This window comes from Phoenix dactylifera, unplaced genomic scaffold, assembly GCF_009389715.1.
Source record: "Phoenix dactylifera cultivar Barhee BC4 unplaced genomic scaffold, palm_55x_up_171113_PBpolish2nd_filt_p 000812F, whole genome shotgun sequence".
Taxonomy (NCBI): Eukaryota; Viridiplantae; Streptophyta; class Magnoliopsida; order Arecales; family Arecaceae; genus Phoenix; species Phoenix dactylifera.
This window is the reverse complement of record NW_024068179.1, coordinates 1-20,913: the sequence shown is the minus strand read 5'-3', so window position 1 is coordinate 20,913 and position 20,913 is coordinate 1. Positions and strand designations below refer to the sequence as shown.

General features: G+C 37.3%; 1 protein-coding gene across 1 annotated transcript; it reads left to right on the top strand.

Moving 5' to 3' along the window:
* The first annotated feature begins 4,004 nt into the window (after nucleotides 1–4,004).
* On the top strand, nucleotides 4,005–5,843 carry LOC103696226 (protein DETOXIFICATION 55). Its single transcript, XM_039120486.1, has 2 exons — nucleotides 4,005–4,171; nucleotides 4,237–5,843. The coding sequence occupies exons 1-2, from the start codon at nucleotides 4,010–4,012 to the stop codon at nucleotides 5,668–5,670; spliced, it is 1,596 nt and encodes a 531-aa protein (XP_038976414.1). The 5' UTR covers nucleotides 4,005–4,009; the 3' UTR covers nucleotides 5,671–5,843.
* Nucleotides 5,844–20,913: the final 15,070 nt, after the last annotated feature.

The following is a 20,913-nucleotide window of genomic DNA, read 5'->3' as shown; positions in this document are numbered from 1 at the left end:
TATGTATGTTTTTAATATTTTTCAAGTACAATGTAATTAAATATGATATTATGAACATTTTGAATGAAAAGTTCTTGTTTTGTAATGTGATTTTTGTTATCTATGTGATTTAGATTGTATATCTATTGTGTTGAAAAAGTAATGTATATTGGTTTAAAAATTACTTTTATAATTTTTTTTAAAAATAATCACTATTGCTGATGCTTTTAAGCATCGGCAATAAGCAAAGTGGCACGCCTTTGCCGACGTATTAAAACATCGGCAATAGAAAATTGGCACGGCACAGCACAGTGGCGTCGACGCTTTAAAGCGTCGACAAAGGACCAACCTGAGCCAATGTGACTAATTAGCGTCGGTCTAGTAGAAAACAAGCCGACCTAAGGAAGCATCGGAAAATTAGAAATAAAATGGCAGTTAAAAGTGTCGGTATATATCACTTTATGCTAACGCTTTCTAAATGCGTCGAAGAAAAAAATCCCACCCCCATCTGCCCCACACTTCACCAACACTTTTGGAAGCGTCGGCACGAAACTTACCGACGCTTAAATGCGTCAGCAAGTATTCTAAAAAGCGCCAAAATATTTAGATTCTTTTGTAGTGCATGCATATTGAGATAAACATTTTTTTACTTGAACTTTAAAAAAATGGTCCTAATGAACGACATACCAAATTTCCTCAAGAAAGAAGATCACCATTCCAAAATCATTACAAGCATATTAAGACCTGTCTTGGCTAACTCAGATAACTCTATTGAATTCTCTTAGGGCTCGTTTGGTTCGCGGAAATCATTTTTTCTCCTAGGAATATGATTCCTAGAAAATAAATTTCTAGAAAGAGGATACCTGAAAAAGTACTTTTGGCATGTTTGGTTGATAATAGAAAAGTGACAGATTTTCAGAGTGCTTATGATTGGTTGACCATCCATTTTTCTAAAAAAGTTATGTGTAATTCCTATTATACCCTTAATAAAAATTAGATATTTAATGCCTCGTTAATGCAGAAGGACTTTTTTGGAAAAAATGAAAATGGAGTGATTTCCAGCTCACGAAAAAGTAACATTCTCATGTTTCTCATAGGAAAAACTTTTCCATGAAACGTAGAAATTATATTTCCATGTGAATACAACTTTTTTGTCTCTCTTCTTTGAAAACTCCAACCAAATAAGAGGCATCTCATTACTTTTCCGTTGACCACACTTTTCCCCCTTCTTTTCCTGCGAACCAAACGAGCCCTCAGAGTAGTGCAACCTATATGACTTGTGTGCATCAACAAAGGACGGTCAGGATCTTCTTGGCAATATTATCTGCATGAACAAGGTTTCTCATGATCATTAACAACGAGTAACACCTCTTAGGGATTCAGGAATGTTTGAGCCTGCACTTTGTATGCCAAACTCTTCTATCCATAGGCATGTTTGGTGTTGCAAAACATTGGACCAATCATTTTGCAATGGTGGAGTGCTCAAAGAACGGGGTTCTTCTCTCTACCACCCAAAGCAAGTCACTGATACAGCATGATATTGATCCCTGAATCATCATTTTGTTGTGCAATTAAAGCTAGTTGACTGAACCTTCACATTTCCTCCCATGAATCTCTTGTTACCTCTCTATCCCAAAATGCCTAGTCCTCTAGTCCATGGTGTACTATATAGGATCGGTAAACAAGCGAGCTAGCTCAAGTTCAGCTTAAAATTTGGCTCAATAAGTTAAGAAACAAACTGAAGTAAAAAAATTAAGCTTAGCCCACTCATGCTCGTCTTTAATTAGCATGGATGCTAATATATAAATAATTTATATATTATATATTATATATAATTTTAACTATTATTATTTTTATAAATTTATTATAAATTAATATAAAGTAGAATAGAATGTACATCAATTATAATATTAAAATATAATTGGGTTTATTATTTCAAGCTGCACAGATGAAAGCCTCGGATGATATTAAACTTTTAGTAGATCTTTCAAATAGGCTATCCATAAATAACTCAAGCTCAACTCGATTACTAAAAATGGTGAGCGAGTGCTAGGTGTGACTAAGCTTGTGTTTGGCTTGTTTATAACTTAGTATTGTGTATATATATATATATATGTGTGTGTGTGTGTGTGTATGTATATATACATATGTTCCCCTTTTGTCACCATGACTAGATGAGATCAGTTCAAGTAAAACAAAAACCTAGTTCCTTAACAACACTCCTAACCTCTAATTGGATATTAGCATGCCATCTTGGGTAGCGAGGATGGATGCCCCCAAAGCAAACATTGACTGTGTGTATTTTTGTGTAGAATTTTTTTAAGCATGTAAGCAAAACCTAAAAAAGAGTAGCAAATTTGTATAACCTTCTCAATAGCAAGAACAGAGTTGCTATCATGGAGGCGCACTACAACGATCCATTCTGTATTTTTGATACCTGGAAGGCTTTAACAACAACAGCAGGGCTAGGTTGTGAGTGATGATGGTTACATTTAGTGGTTAGTAGCTATAAGTTCGCTTAGGTTTCATTTGAATATCAAATAGTTTATCTGGAGCTAAATAGATTAAATCATCAGTAACCACTCCTCATCAAATTAAATGGGTTACAATTACTCACTATTCGGTTGACATCCCAAAAATTAATAAGATAAGTAGTGGAAAAAAGTTAAAAAAAAATGGAGAGAGAGAGATGAGAGAGAGTTCCCGTGGTCAACATTATTTAACCTTCGCCTATGACATAAAGTTAAGCAGGTTAGGTTGAGATCTTATCTGTTTGATTTAATTGTTAATCCAACATTAATTAACCATCATATAACCTACATCCAAGTAAGGCCTTAAAAGATTGAATTGCACTACTTTTTTTTTTTTGAACAGAATTACACTGATTGCTATCTTCACTAAAATTTTGACATGAGGATAGCTTAAAGATTTTAATGATTGAGTTTTATAATGAATTTGGTTAGGGGATAAAAAGGCAAACTCATGGACGAGAACACATTTGAAATTTACAAGTTACACAAAGCTAATTACGTGCCATACCAACATTGTCCTATTATGATGGGAAGTGGGTGGCCAGCCCGATCCTTTCCCCTTCCACATACCACACATTTGTACTTCGCAGCCTTGTGGGTCTTCGGGCACATGACCCATCAAATCAAGCTCACACTCTCACGACCAAATCCAGATTGGTCGTTATGTGATCTCGATCAACCCACCCACCTGTTGGGAGCCACATACAACTATCATTAGTCCGAATTTATGACAAGCGCCTCTTTTAGGAGACTTGGTTAGGTGCGATCTCGTTAGCAACACTCGTGCTGCTATCCTAACTGGCTGTGGGGCTGCTGCTTTTTTTTTCTTGATGGATCTCATGCTTATTAGTTAGATGTAGAGCTTATAGTTGAGCAAACAAACAAAAAAGTAATGAACTATGTTTAGTTTTTTTTTTTTCGAGGTCGATACATTAAGTTAGCTCAACATACACTGCTTTCGTTTTTCAAGGATAAAATAAACTAAATTTGACCTAGAAAAGCTTAGACTAATTTAATTCTGACTTTGTGAGGTAGCTTTCTTAAGTTTATTGTGTTAGAAATAAGTAATGTGACGTCCGACAGTATCTTTTTTGCCCAGGGGGAAAAGTGCACCGTAAAAGTTCATCTAATAGAATAGCTTCTATCGGATAGATTCAGTGAGGGAGCACCACTTGTTCCAAGATAACCTGGAACCAAACAGGGCCCTGCAATACTTGCATCCCCACCATTAAGGACCTTCGGGCCGGGCGTTGGAAAGAGAGTAGTGATGAGTGAAGGTGCCATGGAAAAAGGTTTCACCCCATTGACATTTTTGAGAACAAGAGACATGTCTGACCTCCTGAAAACAAGAGACAAGGAGACCATATTTACTTTACTTATTGTGCTGTTAATCTCACTTCTCTCCCCCCTCCTAAACCGGGCTTTTCCTCCAGCTTTAGATTAATCCACTCCACGTTCAAGCTGCTATAAATTCCCTCTCCCCTCCCCTTCTTTTTCACATGCAACCACCCCCACCCTCTCTCTCTTTCTCACTCGCGCGCGCGCGCGCACACACTCGGCCCGAGAACAAAAGGGGTTGCTGCTCCCCTGCCATGAGCAAGGAGAGAAAGAAAAGAATGGTCGCTGAAAACCAAATCCAAGAGTACCTGACAATGGCAGAGGTACAAATAATATCTTTTTCTCATTATATTAAATCATGTTTTCATTCGATGCTTTCGTTTTGAAGGTGTTGGAGGAGCTGAAGAGAATGAAGGCCATAGGCCTCCCCATAATTGCCATCAACCTTGTGGGCTACCTCAAAGGAATGGTCTCGGTGGTGTTCATGGGACGTCTGGGTCGCCTCGAGCTCGCGGGCGGCGCCCTCGCCGTCGGCTTCACCAACATCACTGGCTACTCTGTCCTCGCCGGCCTCGCCATGGGCATGGAGCCCATCTGCAGCCAGGCCTTCGGCTCCCGCAACCTCCCTCTCGCGGCGCGCACCCTCCGCCGCACCATCCTCATGCTCCTCGCCGCTTCCGTCCCGATCGCCATGCTCTGGATCAACCTCCAGGCCGTAATGCTCGCCCTCCACCAGGACCCCGACGTCGCCCGCGTCGCCGCCCGCTACTGCCGCTTCGCCCTGCCGGACCTCGCGGCCAACAGCCTCCTCCACCCGGTCCGCATCTACTTACGCAGCAAGGGCATGCCGCGCCCTCTCATGTGGTGCCTCTCGCTCGCCTTCGCCCTCCACGTACCCCTCACTGCCGTCCTCAGCTCCGCCCTGGGAGTGGCCGGCGTCGCGATCGCCACCTTCATCACCAACTTCGACACCATCATTTTCCTCCTAGCCTACGTCACGTACGCCGGCATCCCCGACGATCCCATTTACGCACCGCCGCCGCCCTTGCCGACGTCGGCCCCGAGCAAGCCGACGGCCGAGTGGGCATCCCTGCTCCGGCTAGCCCTGCCCAGCTGCTTAGGTGTCTGTCTGGAATGGTGGTGGTACGAGCTCATGACCATGGCCTCCGGTTACCTTAGCAAGCCTCACGTCACCCTCGCGACGTCGGCTATCGTCATACAGACGACGTCGTTGATGTACACGCTGCCGGTAACGTTGAGCGCGTCCGTGTCGGCCCGTGTCGGAAATGAGCTCGGTGCAGGCCGGCCGCGGAGGGCGCGGGCGGCGGCGGCGGCCGCCATGGGCCTTGCCGTCTTCGGCTCGTGCCTTGCCTTGCTTTGGACCATCTTGGGGAGGGAGGCTTGGGGGAGGGTGTTCACCGAGGACGTCGAGGTGCTCGAGCTCACGAAGACTGTTCTTCCGGTGATCGGGCTCTGCGAGCTAGCCAACTGCCCGCAGACCACCGGGTGCGGCGTCCTACGCGGCAGCGCCCGGCCGGCCGTCGGCGCGGTCATCAACCTCTACTCCTTCTATCTGGTGGGGGCGCCGGTGGCCATAGTCCTGGCCTTTGGACTCGATTGGGGCTTTGTGGGCTTATGCCTTGGGCTTCTGGCGGCCCAAGTTGTCTGTGCCATCTCTGTGACTTCTGTCGCTTTTCATACGGATTGGGACAGCGAGGCCTCCAAGGCTCTGCATTTGGTGGGTACGGGAGAGGTTCTACTTGAAGGCCCAAAAGACATGGCCCAAGAAGAGAGTGGGATTCTCACACAAGTGTTCTGCTAGACATGGAGCAAAGTGAAATAGCATGCTCAGATAAGGATGGTAGCGATGCATGTACATTTATGTAACCTTATTTTGTCTACTATATACCATGTCCTTACAAGCCTTTGATGTGATAAAGGCCATCATATATATAAGCATTATGGATTACAAATTAATACGAGTACGAGTCTCTACGGTGTCTTTTCATTTCCTTCCTACCAACTTCCACTATAACTGACATGAATCACTAAGGATCCCTCCCTCAAGTTGGTTTTCAAGCACTGCTAGTGTTAAGTCGGATATCTCACTTGAAAAAGCTAGCCACTCACAAACGTAGCAGTATCTTATTCTTGATTCACTGGCATCGTACAAGCAGCTGAGATATAGATGGCCAAGTGAAAACTGGAAACATGTTATTTGATTCCTCTTGTTTACAATAAAAATATTAATGTAACCGAGGATGCAAGGCTATATCTGCTACTCTCGATCGACACTTGCATTGACGTGTTGAGCTAGCATTAGAGGCCAACGCATTCAGATGTGATGCAAGTACTGAATCCGTTTATGGGAAGTGCTTAACTTCCTGTTCTTACCCAACCCATCATGCAGTTTAGATGACGACCATTGCAACGTTACCATGCCCCATTGCCCCCGTGGCTATCACTGGCACTTGCTATGAATACATGCAGATTTAGTATATCGTGCTAGCTCGAATAGTAACCCGATATAGTTCACCCTAGTTCCACATTTCATCTTTTTTTTATGGAGATTTAGTATATCGTGCTAGCTCGAATAGTAACCTGATATAGTTCACCCTAGTTCCACATTTCATCCTTTTTTTTTTATGGTACATGGTAATGTTGATCTACCTCTTACCATCCATCATGGCCAACTAATTTCGAAGGTTTTGGACAGTTAGGGTAGGCTCCTATGTTACTTGCAATAACATGCAAAATACAAATCGAAGTTGGAATCAGATGGGATCACATTGTTGAAGTTTTTTTAATTTGAAAAAAATAATAAATTTTAAATAAAAATAAAATCAACCTTGTTCCTTAATTTTATTTGGTTCGAATACTTTAAAATACTTTCTTTTTTCGTTCCACATTAGATATGTGAGAGCAGATCTTCAGCCGCCTGTGTCATACGTATGGCAAACCCGCCCCATAATCTTCGTACTCATTTCTAGGTGTCATTCAGCACCAACAAACATAATTTTTGCATATCCTGCATAGAAATTTTAATGATGCAGGTGAGCATTTATCCTCAATTGTGAAGTTAGTACGGTTACTATATATGAAGAACAAGTGATATCTAGTATGATGCCACTCATGGGTTGATGAGATGTGTATGGGAGTTACAAGTGGATCCCACAAAAAACTTGGAAAGTCATGAGCCTAGAAGAGGATAGCAATGTATGGAAGGATGGTGGATTGGCACGAGGCAGTCCACCCCCCGAATCTTCCACAAATAGGTTTGCTCTCACCTGCTCTAAGATAGATTGTAAAGTAGCTAGGATCTGTGGATCTTAAGGGAACAAGAAGGCAAGCAGATTCTTTTGAGAAAAGGCAGTGGAAAATCTTCCACAAATTTCATTCAGCAAATGAAATAGGCACGAGCTGGAAAAGGGGAAGAGGAAACAAGAAAGGAAACTGAGGCAAACCATATCTCATTTCATATGAGCATGTTGTTGACATGGAAAACGCCATGCATGTCATAACCTCAAGATCCGATATTGCATTCAAGTATTCAACATCAAGCCAACAAGGAATGCCAAACTGTGGCTCTAAGTAGACCAGTCTTTGACGGCATTTCTTGGAGACGCCACTTTTTATTGAAAGCCTGGGAGGTGAGACTTACAGAATCTTGGATTGAAATGATGCGTTTATGCTTATATTTGTTTTATATAGTCTATTGCTGCATGCCTTCGTACGTGATAAACAAGCAACACATGCATTAGAAATTACAAGAGAATCAAGAATCATGTTCCTCTTCGTTTCTACTTTCAGTTTACTCACACAAAAACTGGCAAGTACAATTCATGTAACATATGTAGTAGATATAAAGGATGTAATTAATCTTCTATATGATCATTTTTTTTTCTAAATCAATTCTTGTAATCTTGATAAATCCATTTCCAATGTGAGAAGGGTGCACTTCTCTCACTTCTCACCATCCAAATAAAAGCTGCACTTAACAGGATACATTTATCCAGGATTTTTGTTATGTAAGTGGGTACTTCTTGGCTATTCGGACTATGACTATTGTTGCACCTTTTCTTTTACTTCCATCTATATAACCCTACTAAATTGTCGAATTCGACGACACCACACATGCATGCATCCTTATGCATGCGAGCACTCATTCAATACTCTCTTCACCTGAAAAGAATTTGAGACGTGTGCCCAGAGACTACTGTATGGGGATACGCTGCATTGTTAGTTTGGAAGTAATAAAAGTGGTGCTGGTGCAATTCCATACATAGTGACTAAGACATTTCCAAGAGTCAGGAGTGAACAAATTTGATAGCCACATGGCTGAAAGCCTGGTGAGCTTCCATTTACAAGTCGACCGATGGAGGCGATCTTTCAGATCTCCCATAGGCTAAGAGTCACTTCTATTTCCCTTTAATGTAGACCTCAGATAGGTATAGTCTCGATGTCGATCGGAAACTAGGGATGTTAGCACACAAGATCAGAGTGAAAGCAAACAAAACCATATCTCATTGCGTATCAGCATGCTAGTGACCCACAAATATGCTACATGTTATAGGCATGAGATAAATATTCAGATTCAGCAACAGATCAATGAGGAATACCCAACTTTGATGCTTGCAGAATACCATGTGTCTTTTCCTCTTATTCATCTCTTCTATTATACCTTTCTTTGATTTGAAACTATTATACCTTTCCATATGATAGATTGGCCACATAATTTTTCTTTTCCTTCTCATCTGTCATTATACCTCTCAGCATCATATATGGATTGGTCATGTGACTCTTCTTTGCATCCATTGCTATCACTATAAGGCAAATTATCTTGAATCTTCATCTGTGGGTCATGAGTACTCTCTATCACGCGCATGAAAAATAAAGCGTTCATCGTGTAATCTAACTGATTTTGCTTAAGAAAGAGAATATAGAGGGATGGATTGACTTGAAAAAAATGGATTTGTTTTTACTATAGGGGTATCACAATCATCAATACCAATACTTTGGAGGAGTCTTGATTTCCGATCTCGAGTTTCTTGATAGAATGGATAGGTTTTATTTGCCGATCGCAGCAATCCATGTATGGCGCGATGGCGCAGGCCCCATGCAGCACGAGAAAAGCAAATCTAAGATGGGGCCTGCCCAATCATGGCTATCATGCAATACATGGATGGATGTGATTTGCAAACAGGCCTCTTGATCCAATGATGGGTGGGAGAGGTTCTGAATTCTACTTCAAAGATCTCAATTATCCATGTGCTTGACACTAATCCATATAATTAACTCTTCCTTTCATAGTCCAATACAACTACGGTTCGCGTCGTCTTAAATTTCACTTCCCTTACATTTAGATATTACTCTAGATCACTTTGCCACACAGGGAATGATGCTCCTTGATGATCTCCATCATAGCAAAAGATGAATCTCTTTGTGACTTGGAGGCCCACAAGCTTGATTCTGTTGATTGGGCTAATCACAAATGCCACGATGGATGCGAATCAATTGCAGGAGATCATGAAACCATGAGAGGTAACGCACTCCTAGAGTTCAGAAGCAAATTAATCCTCTAATTACAACTCAAGTTGTAGAAAATTTCTAAACTTCGATACATGGCAAATTTCAGTAGAATCAATTGTGCCATGACATCAATATTTATTATAATTACATACCATAATGTCTATTATTAGCGAAATTTACAAAGTCGATGTTTTTTACTTCCTTCTGCAATTAAATCAATCAAATTATTTGTATTTTTATGTCATCTAATCTTAATAGTTTAATATTTTCTTTGGCTAATGACATCAATATTTTGTGGGGATGGAGTTAACTGATTGACCACTAGAAATTTTGAGTCAACTGACCTACCAATACTTTTAGATAGTATTATATTACTTTCATTATCAGATGCTGATACAGCTGTTCTAGTCATAAATTTTATGCAGAAGCTGGATCAGGTGAAAATAGAGAAGAATCAATATGATTGATGGTAAATAGACAAAAATTTCAAGCTTACATTAAAATTGCACATATAACTCTAATCTAGAATCAAAATTAGCACTCTTAGCCTGACATTCATGCCATTTTTCGTGCCATTTTTCATGCCGTTTTGTAAATCTTTTATTAATTTTCTAAGCCAAATAATCCTTATGATTCATAGTCCTATTCGACATTGTACGTAGTTTCTAGGTTAGAGATTGGGAGTAGGTTTCAGTTATTATTTTTAGTATTTTTTTTAAAAAAAATCTATTATTTCCAGTAATTTGTAAAGCTTATTTCTATAAAAGGCGGCCTAGGATTTAGTTTGAGGCATATTTCTGATGGATTAATATAACTTTCATGAAGTTTTCTTCCTTTCCCCACCTTCTTGCTTCTTGTACTTCTGTCGATTTAAACTTCTTTTGTATGTATAATGCATGATAGTCATTAAAATTAAAAATATATTAAAAAGTTATAATAGTAATATATTTCATAAATAAATTGACGCAGGTTGTAGCTATGTCAAGTGGCAGAATAAGCTTTTCCTTAGCATCTGCATAATAGCCTCCAAATAAAGCTTTACCAACGCGATGTAGCACTGAGTTAGCTTTCAGGATGAGGAAGTTATGCTCGAAAGACCATCAACTATCAGTAGCATCTAAAGATAATCTGATTAATTTCTAGTAGCAGATAGTCAAAGAAATCTGATCCTAATTGGATGCAGTCATCCAAGGATATCAAAATAGTCATTAGGTTAAGTTTATAAATATTTTTTAATGACAAATATTCATTATGTAGGATGTAATACATTATTATCTATAGGGTTCGTTTAGCCGGGGTTATGTCAGACTACTCGAAAATCTAACAATTTTTAAAAATTATTTATCTGAAAACAATAAATTTTATCATATTTGGTTGGTGAAAAAATTACTTTAAAAAATAGTATTGGAAAAAAATTACTATATATAATTGGAGGTAATCTTATATGTGAATGGTGCCAAATTTCCAACAATACTCTTGAATAAGCAATTCAAGTAATAACACTTTTTTTCTCAGTTGGCAATTTATGGCCACTTACATTATTGTTGTCAATATTAGCTATTTCAAATATTGAAATATATTTACATGAGTTAATAAATATTTTTAAATTATTTATACACATATTAGAAAATATATATTTTATAAATAAATTTTAGCATGTTTTGATATATAAATAAAATATATTAATTATTAATAAATCCAGTGTTATATTTATTGATAATTAATAAATATTTGTAATTATTTATTAAATATTAGTATTTATTAATTAATATATTAATACATTTATAATATAATAATATTAATATTAATATTACTAGTTATGTAATATAATTAATAAATATTAATATAATATAAATGATGGTATTTTTTGTCAGGAAATCGTAATGTCAGATTATCTCTATTTGGTAATCAAGTATAGGAAAACAAATACTATTTCTTTAATAGTATTTATTTTACCTTCTCTTTCAGAAAAATAGATATGAAATTTGCATTTATTTTACTATTTTTTTATCTATTTTTCTAACCAAATATGTTAATCTAATATGAAATTTATTTTTTTATGCTAAATTATCTCCAATCTAATAGACTATTTTTTAAAAAAAATGTACAGCAATTACATCTATAGTAGCAACCTCTACTGGGCCTTTCTTCCATCAAAAAATATCCGATGCAGGTGGAAAATACACTTATACCCTTCTCGACCCTGGGAAGCCCTACCAACGTGGCAGCTCCTTCCACGTGTAAGTACGTCACCTCAGCACCATCTCAATACCGGCGGACCAGATGGCGACTTCACTGGGCAAACAAGGCAAAGGACATCCGGTCTCCGCATTTTAACGATGCCCGTGCGTTTCAAATCTACGCCACTTCGATAAAATCTTATCTCCGTTCTACCATTTTGGTGGTTGACTTGTAGTTCTTCCGGTAACAACTATTTTCTACACAACTTGCCTATTTGGACTTGGACCCAGACGAAGCAGATGCAGGTCGTATGGAGCTTGGTCAATTTTAGATGAGGGGATCAGGCATGTGGTCAAACGATGGGTTGCCTTGGGAATTGGGCTTTGTTAATTAAATCACATAGGATCCAAGTCCTGGCCCGACAACTCCAGTTGTCACAAGCCTAAAGAATAAGAAATTAGCTTCTGGGTTACGGATCCAAGATTGCATGGCAGCAAATTGCATCCTGTTAACCGCGCTATCTGAGATCTGAAGTACAAGTGCCATGCCCAGATTAACAAATAAAATAAAATGATATGATAGGAATAATGGAACCCAAATCCACATCAAGATCCTTTGGAGTACTAGTAGACCATCTGGATCCAAATGTTATCATAGTTTTGACTTTATGCATTGGTACCACATTATTAAAACATTATGCAATATCTAAGTTTTCCGTATTCTATTATCTAAACCCCGTTCAGTTAGATCATCGATCTATTTCTAGTCCTGCAATAACTAGGACTGAAATCAGATTGAATACGAATCAAATACTAACATATCCATATCCATATTTATTTTATTTAACAAATATAAATACAAATATCGATGTTAGTCGAATGCAAAAATTTATATTTATATTATTTTAAACGAATATAGGATACCAATTGAATACTAAAAGTACGGATGTAAATATGGATACAAATCGGATAATCAAACTTTATAACTATAGAAACAAAAATATTACTAACTAAATGATAAATCAAGTTCATAACACATTAATATGATCATTTATTTTTCTTAAAAGCTCATGAGTGCTATATAAAATTAAGTAGGATTACAAATAAATTCAGATATTCGGATATGGATTGGATAGTTATCTATCCATATCTATGTCCATTTTTCTTTGATAGATATAAATGTGGGTATAGATATTAGTCGGCTGGTCAAGTTTCTATCCATATCCGAATAGATTTGAATATGAAAATGAATTCGAAAGAATATTATCCAATCCTCTTTCATCCCTAGCAATAACCCAACCTTAAACGGGTCTACCGGGTTATTGGACCTTCGTTACCGACCCTAGTCCTGTGGCCACCATAAAGATTGTGCGTCCACTTGAATTGCATTAGTGATAACACGACCACTGATTCCTCCTAGTGTGGTAAGATTGCAAGGGACCACTTTGTGCAGTTCTACTCAAGCTTCTTGTTGGTAGGTAGGGGTGCACCATAATGATACCTTTCTTTAATGATGTTTAGCCATTTAAAACCATTCTTTCTGAAAATATGGCTGAACCTAGGGTTTATGCTCTCTTGAAATGCTCAACTATACTGAAGAAAATAGAGAATGAAAGTAAAGGAAGAGGACTCCATTGTTTTGCCTCTTTGAAGGAATTGATGCTTCATATGTATTCACTTACTGCAGCACTTTGATGCTTAAAAATATCCCAAGGAATGAACTCATCTTGGCAATAGTGATTGTCGAAAGCTTTGGTGAGAATATATAATGTTTCAGGTCCGTAACTTAGGTTATGATCACATGGAACTGGCTAGCTTCACTTGATGCATGAGGAGAGGACTCCATGATCAGGTACCTTTCAAAAGACATTTAGCTTTGGTGCAATTAGGTTGCAGCATACATGATGCTACACCCGAAAAAAAAAGTGCAGCATATTTGTAGAATAAAGATTAGATCGCGGTCTAATCACTCTCGTTAAGAGAATGTAAAAGATAAAATATATATTGTATTTATTTTTGAAAAATAGATATGCAATATATATGTATAAATATAGTATCAATAAGAATGAAAAAGATAAAATACATATTATTTATTCTTGAAAAATAGATATGCAACATATACAGTAACGAATGTATAAATATAGTCTGATTGTGATAAATGAATTTCAGCTAAACATAATTTCAAAGTGAAATCTAATAGAGATTAATAACTAGTGGTCATGAGGTAGGTGTGGCACATCAAAATAGACATGATTATTTATACATGTTGGACATTTACATGGCAGCCTAGAAAGTAGGTGAAAAAACCTTTACCCCACAAATGAAATGGTCTGATCCAACATGTAGGCCATTAATAGAACCACAAATCAATGGGAAGATCAAGCCATACAGTATAATAGCCAAAGTCGCCCTTGGTTTAGGAAGAAAATACTTAGTAATGTCCAATCAAAATTGGAGATGTAGACATACCCCATTAGCTTGAAAAGCACAAGCATGGACCTTGATTTTTGGGATTTGCTACTTGCTACGAGGGGAGACAATTTACCTTTAGAAAAATGTGATACACCTAATGCTTTGCTCATCCAAAAAGATTAGTTGGAAGATGTTATTTAGGTTCCTTGGCCCTTTATAAGTACTCAAGATCTACCCAGTGCATACCGATGTGGGACCAAACATATGCCTGCATGGATCCTCACAATTTTACTATTACAAGATTTCATAGGAAAAAAAAGAAAAATATATAAGATCTGCTACAATAACATTTGAGTAGAATTAAATATTAACTTCATGTTCTAGAATTTGTATGCCCATATGATCTAAGCCTATCCTCGATGGAAAGTGGGTCAGGTCTAATGCTTATGGGACCATTTGATGGTCCGATAACAACATGGTCTCTTGATCGTACTCGAGATACATCAAAGTGCAGGCTCACACATGATACACTTGAGCACGACATCGAAAGCCCATGCTTTCATGTATTTTGTTGCATGATCCACGGGCTCATACTACATCAGACCATCAAATAAACCACCAATCTTGGTATGACATTTACATCAGTTGGTAAGACTTGGATTCCAAATGTAGGCTTCCAAATTTAAAATCTTAGGTCTTGCCAGATTCCACCAAACCTAAGCTAGGTTAGAAAATCAATATTATGAAGTTATATAAGTTGGAATTTGACTACTTACCATACACATAATCTGCACTTGTGACAGGGGAATAGGCGATAACAAAAATCATCTTGAAGAAAAAAATTGGGAAAAATTATTAAGAGGATTGAATAATTTTCCCAGCTCTCTCCAACTCTTTTCTTTCCATTTCTAAATCAGAGATCTCCCTCATCAAATTTTATGTTCTGTATTGTCACTCCTGACATCCACATGGTGCTCGTTTAGATTATACATGAATAGCCTATGCATATGGTGAGATGAAGTGCATGCAGTGAGAAGTCCTACTATGGAAGAAGAAAACTTTGAGAAAAGCCAAAGAATTTGCAATCTCCTAATTTGGCGATAAATGTAAACTCTTTTTTTTTTTAATACAACGGTGAATCATACTGATCTAGCATGAGTATAACTACAAAAAATCAGAAAAAAGAAGTCTCAGAGGACTCCACCTGAATGCTGAGCAAGGAAGATTTATTATATAATCTAAAATTAAGGATAATATGATCCATGATTCTCTCAAGCTTGCAAACTTACTTCTGTTTTTATTTTTGTCGCATCATCGGACATGCGTATTTTTGATTTTATGATGGATTTACATGGTTTCATTAATGGAAATTGTTTGATGTAGTGAGTAATAGGCTCTGGTTGTTCGCCGTTCAAGAATTCTTGTTTAGGCAGTTCATATCATCCATACATAGTGTTTTGATCTAAGATTTCAATTCTTCCATGTTTCAGCAGTAGCATATTGTTCCATGGAGCTAAGGTCCAAAATATGGAATAAACAAGTGTTTCCACGACTCTACCACCCGGCCAATCCTGTTTGTTCCACTTAATCCCTTTTTCATGGCCACATATCTTTACGGCTAAGGAATGGGAAATCTTTCTCCTGTTACATGAATCAAATGTTTCATTTCATCCGGGAAAAGCCATCTCTTTCTCAACAATGTCTTGCTCTGGCACTGGTTGACCAGCTTCATCATCAACATTCTCATTCCCATAGCTTCTCGGATGACGACTGCTGACTTTGTCCTACTTTAGCGGAGTTCTCCTATAGTGATGGCTGCTCTCCCCCAAGAGAAGAGATTTTTGGGAAAGAAAAGGCCCTCAAGAAGCATCGGTAAGCCTATCAATTAGAAGTAGAGCTGGGCAGGCAAACTCATAGCCGAGGAGGTCCCTAGAACAAAATGAGAGGTCGCTAACCAGCTTCCACTGATCGTCCAACCAGGTATACAACCTCTCGCTTGAGCGAACGTCGACGTACTGACGGTTACATAAAAATGCCCGCCTCCCCCTTGCTGTCCGTTCACCTCCTTCAATTAATAAGTCACTGCATCGGAAGGAAATAGTGAATTGTTTGTATCGGAAACATCTCTGGAATCAAAGCAGGGCACTCGCTTAGATGGAGGAAACGAAATAGGAGTTTTCCGCGGACGATTACTGAGGAGCCAACCATGGGATCTAGCCTTCGCCGACTGAGAATACTTGCTGTGGGATTTAGCGGCTCCAGCCGCATTGACGATAGTCCTTCATTGCGACTTAGATTGCACGATCAAGATCAAAGTGTCCGTCCGTTCAGTGGTTAGTCAGTGTATGTAGTCCGTTCGGTAAGTCAGCCAGTCGTGATCACGCCGAGCCTGCCGAAGAACTTTCCCCCAAGTCTGTTAAACCGAATGGCCGAGCTCAAACTCTTTTCAAAAAGCTTGGAACTCATTCGCGAAGTCAGTAAACCCTGCTATACTCTAGTCTTAGGAGTACTTGTCTTGATTCACTCAAACGGCATCTTACTTATGAAGGCACCCATGAAAAAATTCCTATTTATGGGGAACTTATGCATCAAAGGAGAGTACATTGAGGAGTTCGATTAAAAAAACATATGAATAAATTCATAATGCCTATAGTTTGTGGATGATATAAACCATGCTTTTTATTGGATTCTATTATCCCTTAAAATCAGGGACACTGATCCATGGCCCTCAACATTGTCCCCTCACGCTTTTCTTCCAATATGCAAGGTGATTTGTGGATAAGCTATGCTTGCATAAAAACTGAGACTTAAAGGATCATCTTAGATAGGATATTTATTGAGTGAATTGGACTCATTTTTACTGATTTACACCACAACAACAGTTCCTATTGGTTCATTTATTTTTTTGCTTGTTTATTTATTTATTTATTTTTTGCTTGTTTAATGTATAGACAAGAAACCTCCAAAACAAAAAAATTATATAGTTTTTAAGTTATATTTATATACTATCAACTATACACATCCAATATATGTTACAGAAAAGTTTAAGAGACTGGAGGATAATGGTGGTAAAACAAGTGGATCATAAAAAAAGTATTTATGTCTTGTCTTTCTTTTTGAACTTCAGAAAGACTCTAATTAGATAGGAATGCAGATAAGAGATGAGCAGAATAGTTTTTTTTTTTTTAAAAAAAATCTATTTGGTTCTTTGAAGCTGTATATATGATGGAGGCATATTAACAAATAAAGTCCATGTAGATTATATATTTAACTTTTTAATCATATTAACGTTTAATAAATATTCATGCAATATGAGTTAAGAATATTTTTTGTCACAAAATTTGGCGGACGGAATCTAAACTAGAACATTTTTTCTTATCTAATAATATAGTACAAATATATGTGTTAGCAACCGTACATATGCCCTCCATATATGAATAAGAATAAAAATATTCAAAAATTTCAGAATAATAGATATAAAATTCATGAATTAGAAAAAGAGTATTATTTATTTTTAAATTTTAAAAAAGTTCAATTTGTTGGGACGTAGATAAACGATGAATGGAGGTTTTTTTTTACAATAAGTCCAATATGAATAAGAGTTGAAGAACAACGTAAATAAAAGATAGAAGTGAAAATAAATAAAGATATACTTGGATATTATTTTTTATAGATATTCGTGAAGAGAGGAGGTACGAATATTCTAGTTATAAAATTTGATAGGTGGAATCTAAAATAACATATTTCGCTCCCAAAACATACTATGTATATTTTTATAATATTTTTGTGTTTATAAAAAAATTCAAGATATTTAAATTAGATTATTCAAATCAGAATAGTATGCTTTGTGTAAAATTGAATTGTGCCTCCAAGAACATCTCCTTCTTTTCTTTTTTTTTCTTTTTTTTTTTTCTTAGGGATAGGGGGGGGGGGAGGGGGGGATGAAACCCCGCCTGCGTAGCAGCCCCCATTGGACCCCCCTTCTATCAGGAAATATTCGATGCGAGTAGACGAGATGACCATCCTTTACTCATACCCTCTCTGACCCATGCCTTACGTGTGAGTACGTCATTCCAACACCACCTCAGTATCGGCGGACCAAATAGCAACTCCATGGGGCAAACCAGGCGGGAGGCATCTGGTCCTCATATTTAATCGACGCCCACTCGTTTTGAAACTGAACCACTCCGATGGAATCTTAGCTCTGTTCTAACCGTGCTACCACCTTAGTGGCTACAAGAACATCTCTTCCCGAGGGCAAATTATACTTCTTGCACCATGCCAACCAGTTTATTTCTTTCGTGCAGGCCAATCATCGAGACGAGCGTACAATGAATCGGGTCTATAAAAAAAAAAAAAATGGTGACCGGTATGATGCATGGCTGCATGATGTAGATATAATTTCTTTGTTAGGGGATAACGCCAACCAAAGCTAAATCATATTTTTGTATCCAAAACATATAAAAGAAAATTCCAAGTCATATCTGTTAACGAGTTAAGGAGTCAAGCAAGCTCCGGAGATGATGTTGACGGGAGTACAAGTGAACACTGGACAAGCTAAAAAAGCTTCCATCAGAAGGCCCACCATGATATTGTTAACATTGGCCCATAATTTGGACCCCACCATACCAAGGAATCTAGTACCCTCCATTCCCCACAAACGGAAACAATGCACCGGGAAATAATAGAAGACCCAAACGCAACTCTTGTTCCAACCCAACTATTAATCCACTGAATATTTTTGAGCAGCCTATTTCCTCCATAGTTAGTTTGGCTTCTCCCAATTATCACTATTAGGTAACTATTAGAATTGGCCGGAAAAAAAATCTAATTTCAAAAAAAATTATTAGATGATTAAAATTATGAATGTATGCAATTATTAAATTATTTATAAAACTTTCATGTAAAACAAGCTAGAAAAAAGAAACAGCAAATGCAACTTTAGTTTATGGCAAACGACGCTGGTATATAAGAAGCTTTTGAATTTCTGTAAATGATTTGTGCACGAATTATTATTTATTATTATATTGTTTTCAAGTGCAATAGAAGGAAACTTAAGTTACAAAATTTCAAGAAAATTAATAATTTTGAATAATTTATATTAAACATAAGAATATTCATTTTTTAAAAATATTAGTGATTAAAATTTAATAAAAATATTAAATTTGAAATATTAAATTTTACACTAAAATAATAATAGAAGAAATAAATATAATATTATCAAAGAAAGAACTGAATGACATCAAACTAGCTTTAGCATGTTGCCAACAAAAGTGCATAGTGCCAAAAGCATATGATTTAATAATAATTTTCTCTATAGGTAATCAATTTTTTAGAATTAATAATATAAGATTTATAAGTAGACCATGAGATTAAATAGATATTTCAACTTTATATAGATTGATTTAACTAATCATCCATCCTTGATCAAATGCAGAAAAATTCAAGAACTTTAGAATAATTTGGAGAACAAGTGCCTGCTGTAGTCCTTTTTATTTTTTTGAAAAGAAAAAGAAATCCCAACAAAATTTAATTTTTTAAATTAGTTTGAAACAATTAGTGGGGGGGGGGGGGGGGGGTGGGGAGATCGCTATGGTACAAATTAAGCAGCTTTTTTATTTTTCATTACCTGTTGGGCCCCACGTTAAAGTTGGAATCTTAAATGGCTCTGTGGGGTCCAGCGTCCACCTTGAGAAAGAGGCACCACGTGGAGGCAGGAGACGAAGCGCGTCGATGAATCCCACTACTGCAAGCGTCCTTCGGTTCCGTTCAGCCCCATCGGGCAGTGGGCCCCGGCGGAACTCCTTTCTGATGCTTCTCGTCCTTTTTTTTTGGCCTTAACCTATACCTCGGTCCCACCGTTAGGCATTGGATATGATATGAGTTCTTGGTGGTGAGGCTACCACACTATTCCTTACATTGAACCATATTCCTTGTCTAGGAATTATATACATCATTGGCAAAACAAGAAGGGAAAATCATGTCTAGGGTTAGGGTTATAGATATTCTCACAAGTCCTAAACTAAGAAATAATTAGACAAGAAAAAAATGATCGACCATTGGGGAAGAATAACAAAATTGATTGAGAAAGTTTAAAGACAAGAAAGCTATGAATTTTCACTGTTCAAAAAATTGTTATTCATGCCATGCGAAAGATTTCATATTTTGGATATTGTTCGTAGGATTGGGTATTGAATCCTTGTATCATCTCATGTAAATAAGGAGTTACGAGAAGGTGCAATGAAGAAGCTAAAAAGGATGGGAAGGACTATAAATCTAGAAGTTCAAAATTCCTATGGCACTAGAGTTGTTTTAGATATGTTTTGCAAGTATGTGTATCTTAATAACCAAGAGATTTGTGGCCTTTCTTGTATTTCAAATCAACACTTGTTGTCAAGGAAATATAGTGCAAAGATCTTAGTCTCAAATAATATATCAGTGAGGGATTTAAAAAGAGGTTAGGAGTTTTAAGAGGACAATTGTAGTTGTTCATAGTCAAGTTTCTAGGTATTTACCTTTGTTAGACTATTGTTCTCAATAGTAAATATGACTTACATATGATATGGAGGAGATATTTATTGATGATTTTAATTAAGTGCCACCACTGCCAACCATTTTATGGATTAAATGAATTCCTTCAATTTATATCTATATTTTTCCCGTGGTTTATCTTATGGCTCCTAATGAAGATGATTTAATACTCACATTTTTTGTTCTATCCATACCTTTCAAGTAAATAGTTGGAATTTTTTAAATTGGCCACCACTTTATGACATGAAAGTACCAGTGCAAGGTATCAATTAGACCGTAATTATATCTAGTCTTCATGAAATTAGTCGATTTAGATTCTCGAAGCCCTTCACCATTATCAACAAGCTCTGCTCCTTGATCGGTTTACCATACCATTTCATTCGAAAAATATTATACCAACAATTGCTCTTTTG

What these genes read in the sequence shown, in the direction of transcription:
- LOC103696226 (XM_039120486.1), top strand. Translation starts at nt 4,010, where the DNA reads ATGCAACCACCCCCACCCTCTCTCTCTTTCTCACTCGCGCGCGCGCGC. An exon ending in AGTACCTGACAATGGCAGAG is followed by an intron (nt 4,172 to 4,236) that starts GTACAAATAATA and finishes TTCGTTTTGAAG; the next exon opens with GTGTTGGAGGAGCTGAAGAG.